This window comes from Wasmannia auropunctata, unplaced genomic scaffold, assembly GCF_000956235.1.
Source record: "Wasmannia auropunctata unplaced genomic scaffold, wasmannia.A_1.0 LD336088.1, whole genome shotgun sequence".
NCBI classification, from domain to species: domain Eukaryota; kingdom Metazoa; phylum Arthropoda; class Insecta; order Hymenoptera; family Formicidae; genus Wasmannia; species Wasmannia auropunctata.
In genome coordinates, this window is record NW_012026802.1 from 1,063,571 (window position 1) to 1,077,719 (window position 14,149).

Consider the following 14,149-nt stretch of genomic DNA (forward strand, 5'->3'; position numbering starts at 1 on the left):
AATTTCCTCTTGTCATTTCATATCATCAGTCAATATTTACCACATGCCCGGCGTAATTCGTTCATTTTCATTCATGATCGTATTTACGTTACATACATAATAGCTAAATTAATCTGAGGATATACGTTAATTATTTAACTTCCATGTAACTTGTGGTTGTTAGGATAACGTAGTTACGAGAAAAAGTAACGTAAAATAATTTTTTTTATATATTTAGGTTGGAAATTTTGTTATTGTTAACAAATTTTTGGATAAATTTGAACATATTTGGATTGGCTCGGTTTTTCAAAAAAATGTTTGCAATAAAAACAAGAAAGATAAGGTCAATCGTTCAACGCGTAAATGCGCATAGATTATATGCTCTCAGCTATTACGTACTCCCACGTACTTTCGGCATGTGTTCGTTTCTTTTAACGTATACACAAAATGCGACACGTGAATCAGGATGTAAATATCACCGATGTTTCGTTGTGTATCTTTGATGCAGCTAAATCGACAGTACGTCGTTCGAAATACCACGTTTACATTTTGACATTTCGACAAGTTTGAATTGCCCCGGTTTTATACTTTTCGAAAAACTCTTGCGCGATGTGTCGCGCGTGATTCGTGTTCAGCTTCCCGATCCAGGTTCGAAATTGGCGAAATACAAACCGACGCGATGCGATGCGACGTTCGCGCTTATCATTTAATTGCATCGCTTTACAGCGTGCCGGGTAAATTGCATAATCATTACGCAACGATAATATCTTTCGTCTCGTAATTACATCTCGAATGAGTGATTGTCGTTACACAGCCATAATTTCAGTCCCCTGTAATTAATTTAGAATTAATACAATTACGAAAGCGGCTGCCACTCCTCGCTGCACAAGCCGTGTGCCGCGCTCGGTTATTTATTTGAATAAAAGAAGCCTCTCCTTAATCAACGTGGACAACGGTAATGCGCATTCGAGCCACGGATCGCGCGCTTCCGAAAAAGCGCTCGGTTTTTTCCTGCAGCCGGAATGAGTTATTTCCTCCGCGTGCGAAGGCGATCCGGTTTTTAACCGCGAATTAACATACCTCCTTAACGACGTCTTTGAAAAATGTGCGAGGTGTCTCGAGACGTGCGTACGAGAGTGGCGAAACTGCCTCCAAGTTGATGAACGCCATCCCCGCTGGTGCCGCGAACCACGACGAAGGAGAGTAAACGAGATTTATCGGCGTCGAAATACACGGGGATCAACACGCGCGCAATTATTGTCCTTTAATTAAAGGTCCCGAGACTGAAGGGAATTTGTGGAAGTAGATATTTGTAGAAGTATCGCGTTTCGGTACACGGTAAGCAAAGATGAGCAAAGGTCGCAGGTATTTGACTTTATTTTCTTCACCGAGCCACATCATCTTTTTTTTTTCTTGGGAGCCATTCACACGTAAGAGAATCACGCGCAACATACATAACGCATATAGGAATGAGATTTTCAAGCCGGATATGTTTCACACATTTCGCAGTCCCACGTTTCGTTTCCATTGCGATACATCATCCGCATACGATTTCCCTGAAACGCCCTATGGATATGAATGGCCGAAAGTAACGAATGATTCATCGCACGATGAGGATCGAGAACGTAGAATAATGATCTCGCCGTTACGTTTTCACGACTTGAATAAACAGGGGAGGGGAATGCAATTCAAAAATAATCTATAGACGCGTTTTTTTTTCTCTGTCTTTCTCCCGTGGCTTCTCGCGGTTCACCTTAATGTCTCGTCCGCCCATGTCTTCCACATATACGTGCATACGCTAGTTTTAGGCTTCTTGATCGAGTTAAGGCACTTTCCGAACGCCATTCCATTTCTCCCGTGGCACGTGGCCGAGGTATTTATTTATAAATACCGACGCCGACGCGTGCGCGTCGGTGCGAACGCGAGAACTCGCTGTCGATCGGAAAACGAGGAAAGAGGGTAGACGTGTAACAACATATCGATGCTCCTTGCCCGCGTCCCATCGTCATCCCCTCATATCAATCTTCAGAGACCCTCGTGTTTAATAGACTTCTCGAACCGTCCACACCTTTCTGATAAATCGCCCGTGACTTAGCCGCGATCATCTTCACGATAGGATGCGCGCTTTCATCCTCGGGAGCTTGAATCGTCGCACATGCGCAGAAGCCGCCGGATATGACGGTATCGCGAAATAATTTATGGACCAATAATTATTTCGAAGGAACGCCTGCGACGCGTCGCTCGAGTTCGCGCGACGCGTCGGAATTTAATTAGAGCGTAACGGAGAGAAAGACATCGCGCGCGCCGCGCGAAAGGAAAAGAACGCCAGGAAAATAGATCGATATCGTGGCCTGAAAGCACGAGCGAATCACGCTGCGACTTAATAAAAGGACAAATGTCCTGCAACTACGTTTTCCCCCACAAGTCGTAAAATGACGTAAAAACTTGAGGCATTCTGTGCGAAGCGGGGGCCACGTCGGGACTTTCGCGATTATAATTTACAGTATACTTTGCTACGATGAAGGAAAGGATGGTAACGGCACCCTCTGGACCTATGCAATTTAGTTACATTGTGCGAATCGTCCGACAGGTTGTCGCATAATTAAACGATGCGTCATGTAAGTCGTATATATGCAATGGAAATAACATCTCGTTTTGCGTCGTATAAAAAACAAGCGCGCGCGCGCGAGAGAGAAAGAGAGAGAGAGAGAGAGAGAGAGAGAGAGAGAGAAGGGGAGAAGCTGAACAATTTCGCGCGCGCGCGCACGCGGTTTGTAACAGAAGGCCGCGTAATCTACTTTTTTTTGCCTCCAGCGAGCGTGCCGCAACCCTTTATGCAAATAGCGGCTGTATACGGGATATGGGGCTGTTAATATTACACCGGCGTGGGTTACCTTGATGAGCCGCTTTTACCCACTTTATACGGCTCGGCTGTTATTCCTGATTTTTCCTGGCGTCACACGTCTTACGTCACACGAGAATGCTGCGGTTGCGTGCGAAAAAAAGGCCGCTACAAATTTTAAAACGGCGTTTAATTAATGCCAAGGACAGCCGTAAATCCGAAGACAATAACGATGGATCGAGGACGGAATAATCGAGATGATAGACCGAACGCGAAAGTAGCAAGTCTACGCCCGAACAGTTGTCTACGATTAATCGCAAAAGAGAATTTTGTCAAGCGCATATTACGATTCGTAATGTGAGGTTTACAAACGAGATTTAATTTTTCAACCGCTCGTGCGGTAATATCGTGGTAATATTTCGGTAAATTTTCCAGTGCGACCGCGCGAAGAAGAAAAAGTATGCCACTTTGTTATCGCAATGGACGCTCGGCAACCCGATGCACAGCTATGTAATCATACATGTAGCACGCATGGCGCTCGGATCGAAGCTGCATAGGATGCAACGACGCACGAATATTTTAATCAATAAGAAAGTAGCCGGTTTTTTCTTGAAACAGATGGGGGTTTTAACCGTGCTGACGTACATTGTCCGATGTGAATTGCGACATAAACGTAAACCGTCAAGCTCAGACGACAGCGCACGGTTCTTGCTCCATATTTTTTGCGCACCTCATTCACCTGATCGATCGCGAAAAGAAAGAAAGGGACAGTAGTTTTTGTAATATTAATCATGTCTATATACATAATAAAGTTCTCCTTAGTGACAAAGCGTAAGTCATCAAGTTCCGAAGAGCTGTGGCACAGTCCCTGCGAAGTCCATTTGTACGATAATGCGGGGCAACGTAAAAGCAAATAGATAAATTATAGATATCGTTCGGTGATATTTCTTTTCTTTTCTTTATAAGGACGCGCGTTTCTTACAACTTCCACCCACTCTCCCTAAACAGAGACACATAACTAAAAGACAGTTGGGGACGACCGACAGACCCGTTAGGGTGGTTTGCGACGATCTGGTGGAGGCTGCGGACCGAAATACGCTCGCACGGCCAATTTTCACCAACACCGAGATGCGTCCCGATGCACGTGCAACCGACCACCACCTCGAAAGATGGCCGTGCTATTTCAGGCAGACTAGCCAGTGCCATGTAGCGAATCAGGACCGTACAGCACGTTTTGATTCACCCTGCAGAGATTCTTTGTACGGCCGTTCTACCTCGGCCTTAATCCACCAATAAAAATCCGGTCGTCCGTAGCTGTATAACTCTCCGTGTTTTAAAAGGAAAGCGAACATATATCGACAGATAATGGCCAGCAAGCGCTGGCGATAAATTTCGAAACGCCAAGACCGACGATTATTTTTCACGATATCGACGGCTTACTGCGCTCCGGTTAGATTAAAGGCTCCCGTTTTCGTGCCTCCTACATGACAGATATATGTCGGGATGACCCCCCTATTCCGTGTTAAACTCGTTCTATGTTAAACCCAACTTGCCACGTCCTACCAGAGTCCGCCGGGAAATGAAATTTGTGGGGGACTATCGATCGTCCCACGCGCGCGTATCGCAGCTAGATAAATAAATGCGAAAAAAACAACAACTTGCTAAACTCAATTCGCAAAACAGTGCGTTGTGCAAATATATGTTAAATGGAACGTCGTTAAGTGCGATCGATCCGAAACGATGTCTGATTCATAATTGATTCGCACGAGATCGATCCGATCGAGGGAAACTTTTCCCGTCAACGATCCCCGGAGGATAATTTGTGCGAAGTTAACTTACGAAACTATTCGCTTATCGAACGATATTTAACGAGAACACTGTCATGGAAAAGTCCGCGGTCCGGATTAACACGGATGAGAATTAGAAGCTCGACAATAATTAATCTGGGTCGTTGCTGACGGATCGATATATTGTGGCGCATTCCACTTTTCCGCGATGTATTTACTATATGTATAGTACTATTCGGTTAACGTCTCCGTCGCGGACTCGGCGGCGTCTCTTTGTTCGAAAGCCACGTTTCAAAATTCGAAATTTGTTAGGACCCCCCTGAGGGACATCACGAGACTTTTCGTGCTAGACTGTCTCCACGCGGCTGACAACCCGAACTGACCTCGATAACTCCGAGCAGTCTGCACAAAGTGGGTGTCTCCCTAAATCGATTCCTAGATTTGTACGGCGAACTTAAAATCATAAATCTTTTCGATAAAGAAAAAGAGAGGAAGAGAGAGAGAGAGAGAGAGAGAGAGAGAGAAAAACGTATCCAACTGTGCCAGGACAAACTCTCGAGAGCTCTTGAAGGAAATGTTTCGCGTAAAACTACAGAGTCGCGCGCGCGTCGTATATAGACAAATATATGTATGTTATACCAAAGTCTGGAATTAATAGAGGACGTGTATATCAGCAGAAGATGAATTTATTGCGCTTATCACAGGGACGGAAAATCAGAGAGGTGTGGGGAGCGAGAAACAGTAATTGAGAAGCTTTTACATAATAACTTTTTGAAAATATCAAGAAATATAATTCTTTCTTGACTGGCAATCTCTTTCACACCGTAAGAATAATTTACGGCGTAGGCAACGAGCGTGCCAATCTATCTGAGTAAAATCGCCGAGGAAAAACTTATTATCCCGACTTGACTCTCGACGAGGTAGCTCGTAATGCAGAAAGATTTCGCTCTCGTGAATAGTTGAACAGCGTAATGTTTAAACATTTACCACGCGCACACGTGTGCTCTCGACGATGGTGTACGGCTCTCGCGGCCGTGCCTAAAAATTAATTGAAAACGTGCGGTATGCATTCAGACTGACATCGTCGCCGCCGCGACGGCAATTTCGAGGGTTCGTGTACATTGGGCGTCTTGTGTGTGAACGCCGGGAACCGCCGCGTGACCCACTTGCTTAAACGCTAGCGAAATAATATTCCGTCGTCGCGAAGAGGGGAGACGCCTGGCGTCGCCATATATAGGGTATCCCATCGACATCGTAATGTGTCTGCTAATGACAGATTCCTTGACGAATTGAATTCGCGTGTGATTTTGACAGAGCAAGAATTCGACGGAAGATTCTTGTTCGCGAAAAATACTTTTTTTCGATATTAATTCGACAACTTTAATAATTCACCAATTTCTGTATGTATCGTTTTATAATTTTTATAATGTATAGTATTTTTTTAATTATATTTATACCTAATTTCTATATAAATTTGATTATTGAAATCAAGATTATTGAAAAGAATTGCATTTAAATGGGACATCAAGAAAAAGCGTAATTGTTTTATTGATACATTCATTTTTATGTTTTAATATATGTATTAAACTTATATCAATATTTAAAAAAACTAATAATTATAAACGATTAAAATTGATTTTAAAAATCGAGATATCTGCTACTAATATGAATGATAACAGCAATGAGACACCTTGTATATATTCACGGCTGAATTGTGTCAGAGAACTGAGAAGAAAAGCGTGATGCGTCCAGTTCCAGCGCAACCGAAACGTTGACGCGTCGTTGTGATGCATACGAGTGACTTGGTTTGCATGCCAATAAACGTCGTCGGCCGAAACTTTTCACTGCGACCGCAATACCTTGTCCAGGACACGAGCTATTCAACACAGAATGGAATAATACTCTTTCGAAAGAACGTCCGCGCTCGCAGTATGCACGGCGGAACGTCTGCGAGTTGCGTGATATTGATAAGGTCTGACGACTAAAAAGATGGAGGCGATAATACGTAATAGTATGTAATATTGACGCGGCTATTAAAAATACAAACTACATGAAACGCGAAAATAACGTGCGACACCGCAACGTTAATTTGCAAAAAGAATCACGCGCGTCCTCCACGCGTCTGCGTTTTTTGTACGAAATCCGAGAAAACGGAGTTACCAGTTTCTCTCTAGGTTTTTTCATCGATTCGGAATTCACATGTTCTCCGAAAAAGCACCTACATGCGCAACTGAACGCATTCCATCCCTGAACGGGACGCGCGTAACCGCTCGCCTCGTACGTGACTCACGCGAAACATTTTGAAACACGGTCACGTTTTGGCAAAAACAATATATCTTACGAGTGTAAGCAACCCCCGGGGATTCGTCGTAATTGACTGACATACTACCGATTTCTGACGCATTGCTAACGAATTTCTCGCATTTTTCGCGCTTTCGCTCTATTATTCCTCAAAAAATGTTGTCTTTATCGCTATCGAACAATGACTTGACTTTTCAACGATTATTACATTATTACATTATTCGTCTGATGCGAAAGATTTATCATACCTGTTAGATAAAATTTAAAATAACGTTACAAGTCGAAGCGAAATTGTTGTCACTAACTTCAATACTCTTTTTTTATTTAAGAAAAAGAAAAAAGAACTCCGGATTTCTATAAACTTGTTTAATATAGTTTTAATATAGAATTTGATAAAGAAATGACAAAAAACTTTTGCCTCAACGTAATATTAGAAAGACTCGAAATAAATTGAGTCACGTGAAGAGATTTACGTGTTAATTCTATGAAAAATAATTTCATCAGCCCTAATGGATAAGACGGCGTGTAATTCGCTCGATGGAACGTCCCGTCTCGAACTTCTGTTTCTATTTCTGTTGCGTTACATGGATGATCTTGTAGGTACTTATCAAGGCCAATGGCTCCGCGGCATGCGGCATGGATACGGGGTGAGGGCGAGCGCACCGTTCGGTTTGGCTAGCCACTACAAACCTCCGAAGCAAGTGAGAGCGTCCTTGACGTCGTTAAGGAGCGCCGACGGAGGACCAGCGGTCGCCCCGACGCCGGAACCCACCGACAGGAGGGATCGACGCGTGGACGACAGCCGAGGGGGATTCGTCCTGAAAGCCAGGAGCGACGATCCACCCGCTCGGAGAAAGAGCCTCACTGAAAAGTCCCTGAAGAAGGGCATTCTCTCGGTAAGGCATCTCCCTCGCGAAAGGAGCGAAGAGCTGTTAACGAGATTTTTAAACAGAAATTGCGGCATTATTTAGAAGAATATTCTTGTCAAATAGGGTCTCAAGATACGAAAGCAGAGGAGTACGGGAGATTTGGAGAAGCGCGGTACTGGTGGTAGTATCAGAAGTAATGCCAGCTCGGCGTCGTGGATGTCGACCGAGAGCTCGCAAAGTCAAGCCTCGGCGTCGGTTCACACAGACAGTAATGCGTCCTTTGTCATCGAGGTAGGTCATGGTACTTGTGTGTTCCTCAGCGTCTTCGCGACTCGGCAAACCTCTAATCGGATTTTAATTTCGTTTGTTCGCGACCGTTAAATCCGCTTAGCCTGGTCGTATCAAGAGACGCGCAATATTAACAATAAAGTTACCTTGTAGCTTAGATTTAAAATTGAAAAGAATTAAACTGATCGACAAAACGCATAGTTAATCGCACGACGTCGATTCGCAGGACGAACAGATGGACGCGTCGGTAACTGAGACGTACTTGGGCGAATGGAAGAACGACAAGAGGACCGGCTTCGGCATATCCGAGAGAAGCGACGGGTTGCGATACGAAGGCGAATGGTTCAACAATCGCAAATATGGCTACGGCGTCACCACGTTCCGCGACGGCAGTAAAGAGGAGGGAAAGTACAAAAACAACGTTCTTATCACCAGCCAGAAGAAGAAGCATCTCTTCTTGATCAGGTCCGCCAAGTTCCGTGAAAGGATAGAGGCGGCGGTGAGCGCAGCTCAACGGGCGAGCAAGATCGCCTTGCAGAAGGCCGATATCGCTATCTCTAGGACAGCGACGGCGCGGGGTAAGGCGGAGCTGGCCGATATCGCCGCCGAACACGCCAGGGAGGACTCCGAACTGGCGCAACAAACGGCGAGGCAGTTCGCGCCGGACTTCCGGCAGCCGGGTTTAGAGAGGTTGCGGAACAGGGAGATACCCAAGTATGTTCCGCCGCCGCAGGATTCCGTGCCGGGTAAAAGTATCCTGCACAAGACAGCCAGCGTGGACCAACCCAGCGGCGCCACGCCGATCAAGAACGCCTCGTTGGCCGTCGACTCCACAACGACGGCGACAACGACAACGACGAATGCGACGCCGGCGAACAACACCGCCAGCAACGTGATGCAGTCGATACGTAGGACCAGTATGAAGCCGCTGTCGCAGAATCAGCTGCCGCCCATGCATAATCAGATACCGAATCAGGTGCCGCTGACGAACCAGGCGTCCATGAACCAGCTGAACGCGCAGCAGACTTCGCTGACCGGTCAGAATCCGTACCAACAGTATCCGTATCATCAGCAGAGCGTGTCGCAGAACCCGGCTCCAACGAGCCAGTACCCGAACAGTATACCAAACCAGTACCAACCAAACCAGTATAGCCAGCACCCGCAGTACCAGAACAATCCGTACCAGTCGCAGTATCAACCGGCTAATCCATCTCAGGTTGAACAATACTCCGGTTATCAGCAACAGCAGCAGCAGCAACCAATCGAGTCGCACGACTTTCAAAATTTGCAGGCTTATCCCAGTCAGCAGGTGACTCCGCTAGCAACGTTGTTCCCCTCGGTGTTTTTTGGCTTCTGCGCACGCAGCTTTCTACGTCGCGCAATAATTTAATTTACGATCTACCGAGCGCTTTTGTGTGCTTACGCCAATGCCGTGTTTCTCTGTTTCTTTCTAGATCTCATATCCGCAACCACCGTTTACGTATGATTCCATGACATTCGCCCAAATGAATCAATTTGGCGCGCAGTTTTATGGTGTAAGCAACTCAATGAGTTTCTGCGTGCGAGTCTAGTTTCACCGATGAGTTTAACACGTATTTAACGGCGTCACAATACTAATAACTAATTATCGACAATTCCAACGTTTAATTATATTTATTTAAATTTATATTGTTCTGAATAATGATAACTGAAATTGAACTACAAGTAACACTTTTAGACAGTTAAAAATTAGTGGATTTAATAGGAGACCACTGTTTTTTCTCAATCAAATGTACAATTAAATAACTCTCGCCATCCGATAAGCCTGCAAAATTTTGGTAACCCCTAACAACGCACGTTGAACAAATACAGGATTTTTCGACAGTATCGCTTATCTCAGAAATGTAGATGTTCTAAGAGATTCTAAGAACACTAGACACTGTTTGAGCAAGATTTTGAAATATCCATCTATGTATTCGTTCCGTGATTAAAATCAGCTTCCAACTTTTCCGTGAAAAACCTTTAGAGCAACATGAAATTGATTTCAGACGGCAATACCCAATCAATATGGGCCTGGCCAAATGAATCAGTACAATTCACAGTCGATGTACGCGCAACAAACGCATCCGCAGTACCAGTCTGATGGCATCATGGATGCGGCAAGGCCGCCGAGCTCCACGAGTTTACGAAGAAACAGTAGAGTCCTGAGTCCTCAGGATCGACCCGGCACTATTAGCCAAACGTTAAATGACAGGTCGGACTCTTTTTATGCAACTAATATACATAGTGATTTAAAAAGATTTCGACATTTCTAAGAAATTTTTTATATAACTTTTGAATCATCGTAGAATTACTGCGAAATCATATTTAAGATGAATCAATGCTGTACAAGATAAAATATTTCTTACAAATTTTCTTTTCTAGATACTCGTCTGAGATTATAATTATATGGCAAATTGAGGATTAAGCGATTATTGTATTGCAGGCTGGATCACTACAAGAGGCCACCTAGTCGCGACAGTTCCGTAGATCGTTATGCCAGAGCGCATTCCCGGTTGATAGGATCGAGACAGCCATCCGTCGACAAAACCATACCGAATCCATCCCTGGACATGCTCGACAGGTGAGTAACATCTGAATGGGCATAGCGATTGACATTCGAAAACATTTGTGTCGTCTGAGATCCTACGTATATACGTCATTTATAGAAAGATCTAAATAAATTTAAAGTTGGTTTTACAGAAATTTGTGGAGTATCATAAATCTTTTTGTAGAACTATTCCGGTTCGTTGAAAACAATTGTTTTGTTTTTGCGATCGGCAGATCGACAAGAGCCCCGAGCGCGGTACGGGCGGGGACGCCGCTGAACGGTTCCGTGATAGGCAGCGGCGCTGCGACGCCGACGTACAACGCGCCAACTCCCAGCCAGTTCGAGGGGGCTCTCATAAAAAACCGTGGCCTTGGACAGGACATTCTGCCGAGTCCTGGGCAGCCTAAGCGCACCGAGAGCCTCTACGTGGCTCGCGGACCGTCCGGCGGCGGCGGCGGCGGCGGCGGCGGCGGCGGCGGCGGCGGTGGTGGTATTGTGCCGAAGGTGAGTCCTTATTTTCTCACGCGCGCGCGTTTGTTCTTTGCCATCTTTTATATATACATATATACATGTACAATGTATGTATGTATAACATACCCTCGATACGTGCACATATACGTGTACCCATACATTTGTCTTATGCACCGAGGACGTCTTGGCACTTACGTCAGCTACCTCGAAAAAGAAGTTACGAATGTGCCGATTCTACAGATATGTGTTCCACAGAGCTCCAACTAACTCTCGTCCTTCAATATTGTGTGATCGAGTGTTGTTTTAATATTCATAGATATATTGGCTATCCGAGTCAGACAGAAATTTTCATAAAGAGGATTCTGACATCTCGTGCATTGACGTCATCGGACACAGGCGGCACTTTTAAATTATATTCATCCTATGTAAATATTATTATTCATTGTATTTGAATTGTGCGTTGCACCGACATTTCTAAAGAATTAATGCTCTCACAGCTGTCTTTTCAAAAAATACGATTTTTCGCTGCTTATTCACTTATCGGAACGAATCGCAACGTTCATTTTTCGGACGAATTTCAATTTCCCATGCGAATGAAATTTCGATGCCGATTTCTCGCGAGTTGAAAAAAATTCGGGGAAAAATAATGCAATTCGGCGATTTGTTTGGCGTTCACTCTGCCAAGAAACGAAACGGGATACCTTTCCAAGACCAACATCGGAAATAACTTCGACGGTCATTATGCGTTAAACAAGATAACAATCGTTCGACATTACGATTCCCAAGATGGTATCGCGCGTACAAGTCGAACGATATTAGATTTAAATTTTTTCTCGCAGCAGAAAGCGATAGACAAGAGATTTCACAAAATTAATAGTATACTTTTTTTTTTGAAGTTTCAATTAAAAGTTAATCTTTTAAACGTTTTTCGGTTTTCGCATTTATTACGAAGATTTTGATAAAACGAACATATGTATAATCGTCACAAATTATGAACAATAATCTCCGGCCAGTTATGAATAATAATAACGCAGGCGATTATTCATAATGTCCGGCGGTTATATTGCACATAATCTCCCAGAGACTAGAAATGACCATAAAATGATATCAAAAACACGTGATGTCAGTTTGATATGTCGTTCTGCTGCGATAAATAATTCCGGAATTATTTTCATAAGCCCATGAGTATAATCACCTCGCCCATGTTTATACTGCATTCTTTTATTACGATATACTTCTTGCACCTCGCCTGCGTTCTCGACGCACCCCCTCATCTCTTCTCTTCCCGTTTTCCCTCGTTCAGATTTTTCTCACCATATTCGCCTCTCTTATCTCTAGCCTACCTTACTATCTGTATCTCTTCTCTTCTCTTCTGTCTCTATTTGTCTCTCTGTGTAACTGTGTGGCGTTTTGTGCTGTGTTCTGTGCATGCCATCCCAGGAAGCAGGCCGGACGGTCCCCGCCTTCGCCGCAACGTCAAAGGGCCGCGCAACCCTATGAGTATAAGTATAAAACATGTATACAGAGCGATGTTATGCGATAGCGGTTGGCAGGAAAGCGCAGCTTTCGAGAGACTCGGCGTCGTAATTCGTGCCGAATCGGAAAAATAAGAGAAATAACAAAAAATCCCGGTCGCCGTTTCCGCCCAACTCACCCCGGCGTTGAATAGTTCAGAACGAATTAAGTTCCGATAGCCAATTCTTCTCGACTCGGGGCGGCTTTGAACGTGCGCATCGACGATATTTTTCTATGAATTTACGAGTCTCTGTATCGTCCGATGTTACTTTAACTAACAAAGACGCGATTGCGCGTCTTTGTTATTACGCTGAATACGCTGTGTCCGAATAGTTAATTATGTTAAAATGCAACTGCCGAGGCAGGCTCGCGGCATAGAATCAACTCGTTCGATTCGGACTGGTTAGATTTTTGCAGTTTACGCAGGTTACGTACTTGACATACGTTGAAAACGTGGGACAGGTTTCCAGAGCGGGGCCTTATACGTAAATGGGAGAATTTTCTAGTAACGAACATTTTTCGTTCGAAAAATTTTGGTGCTATGTTGTGGGACGTAAAGCTTGATGGGGGAGGAGACACTTGTACCTGGTGTAGATCGCTATTAGCTGTGAACTTCACCGCGATGTCGAACAATAAAGACGCTCATTAATAGAGTCGCGGTCGAAGGAAGCGCATTCGAAGTGAGCAATGCATATTTATGGGAGACCGACTTATTTTTCTATACACTGCGAGCCTAAGTGAGTGACACGATTTGTTCACTCACGCGAATCCTAGAGTTATCGTCAATTTTTGATCATCGGCGCTGATCCTGGAATAAGCCCTGGAATAATTAAGCCCGTTGCCCATTGATACGCAACGTTTGGCAATAGCGTGTATACGATTGATACTTCGTTATTGCGTAATGAATTGCAAGAAGATATAGCATGTTCCGTTTTAATCCGCTGTAATTGATAATGATAAAGAAAGAGCGTGAATTCATTCCAGGATTCAATAAATGACCAGTGATCAAAATGTATAGCTGAAAGCAAGAAATGGTAGAGCTTAAAGATTTCCGAGGTATTTTGGATCGTGTTTCGTCTTGGTCGTGAAAAGCAGGTCGCTGTCGTTAGGAAACGCTATTGAGAAACGGAATTATATGCTAGTGTGGATTTGCGGATTTCGCAAACCGCGCTCGAAAATGTAGATTGGCAACGACGACGCGACGTCGCCTCATTGTATCAATTCGAGATACGATCTATTGTGCTGATTGAGGGTAACATGCGAGATCGCCGACGGACCAGTTCAACGAACAATAAATGTAACACACTGTGTACAGTTCCTTACAGCAAGAGAGAAGAAGCAACTAAATGCCCTCCGATTTATTTTTTTTCCGCCGGGTACACTATAGTCAGTAAGATTACCAAGATTCGCGCAGAGGGAAACGCGAGTGTATAACATTTACGAGCATAAACGGAAATGTCTGTGTATATATACGATGTATGATATATGTATAGATATTTGCACAGAACCGATTATGCTAAAGCGGGAG

General features: G+C 44.3%; 2 protein-coding genes across 3 annotated transcripts in view; one reads left to right on the top strand and one right to left on the bottom strand.

Moving 5' to 3' along the window:
- Nucleotides 1-14,149, bottom strand: part of LOC105448184 (cytochrome b5) — a 51,261-nt gene that overhangs the window by 18,432 nt on the left and 18,680 nt on the right. The window contains exon 2 of one of the 2 annotated variants that reach the window (XM_011686617.1): nt 12,450-12,600. The exons of the other annotated variant lie outside the window; for it this stretch is intronic. The gene's annotated coding sequence lies outside the window, so the exon portion shown is untranslated. The remainder of the gene's footprint in view (nt 1-12,449; nt 12,601-14,149) is intronic. 2 annotated transcript variants of the gene reach the window in all.
- The window catches only part of LOC105448183 (junctophilin-1), a 35,005-nt gene that overhangs the window by 7,837 nt on the left and 13,019 nt on the right, over nt 1-14,149 (top strand). Inside the window, 6 exon segments of the mRNA XM_011686614.1 lie at nt 7,510-7,805; nt 7,902-8,069; nt 8,293-9,387; nt 10,094-10,299; nt 10,531-10,715; nt 10,820-11,139. Coding sequence (XP_011684916.1) covers nt 7,510-7,805; nt 7,902-8,069; nt 8,293-9,387; nt 10,094-10,299; nt 10,531-10,715; nt 10,820-11,139 — 2,270 coding nt within the window.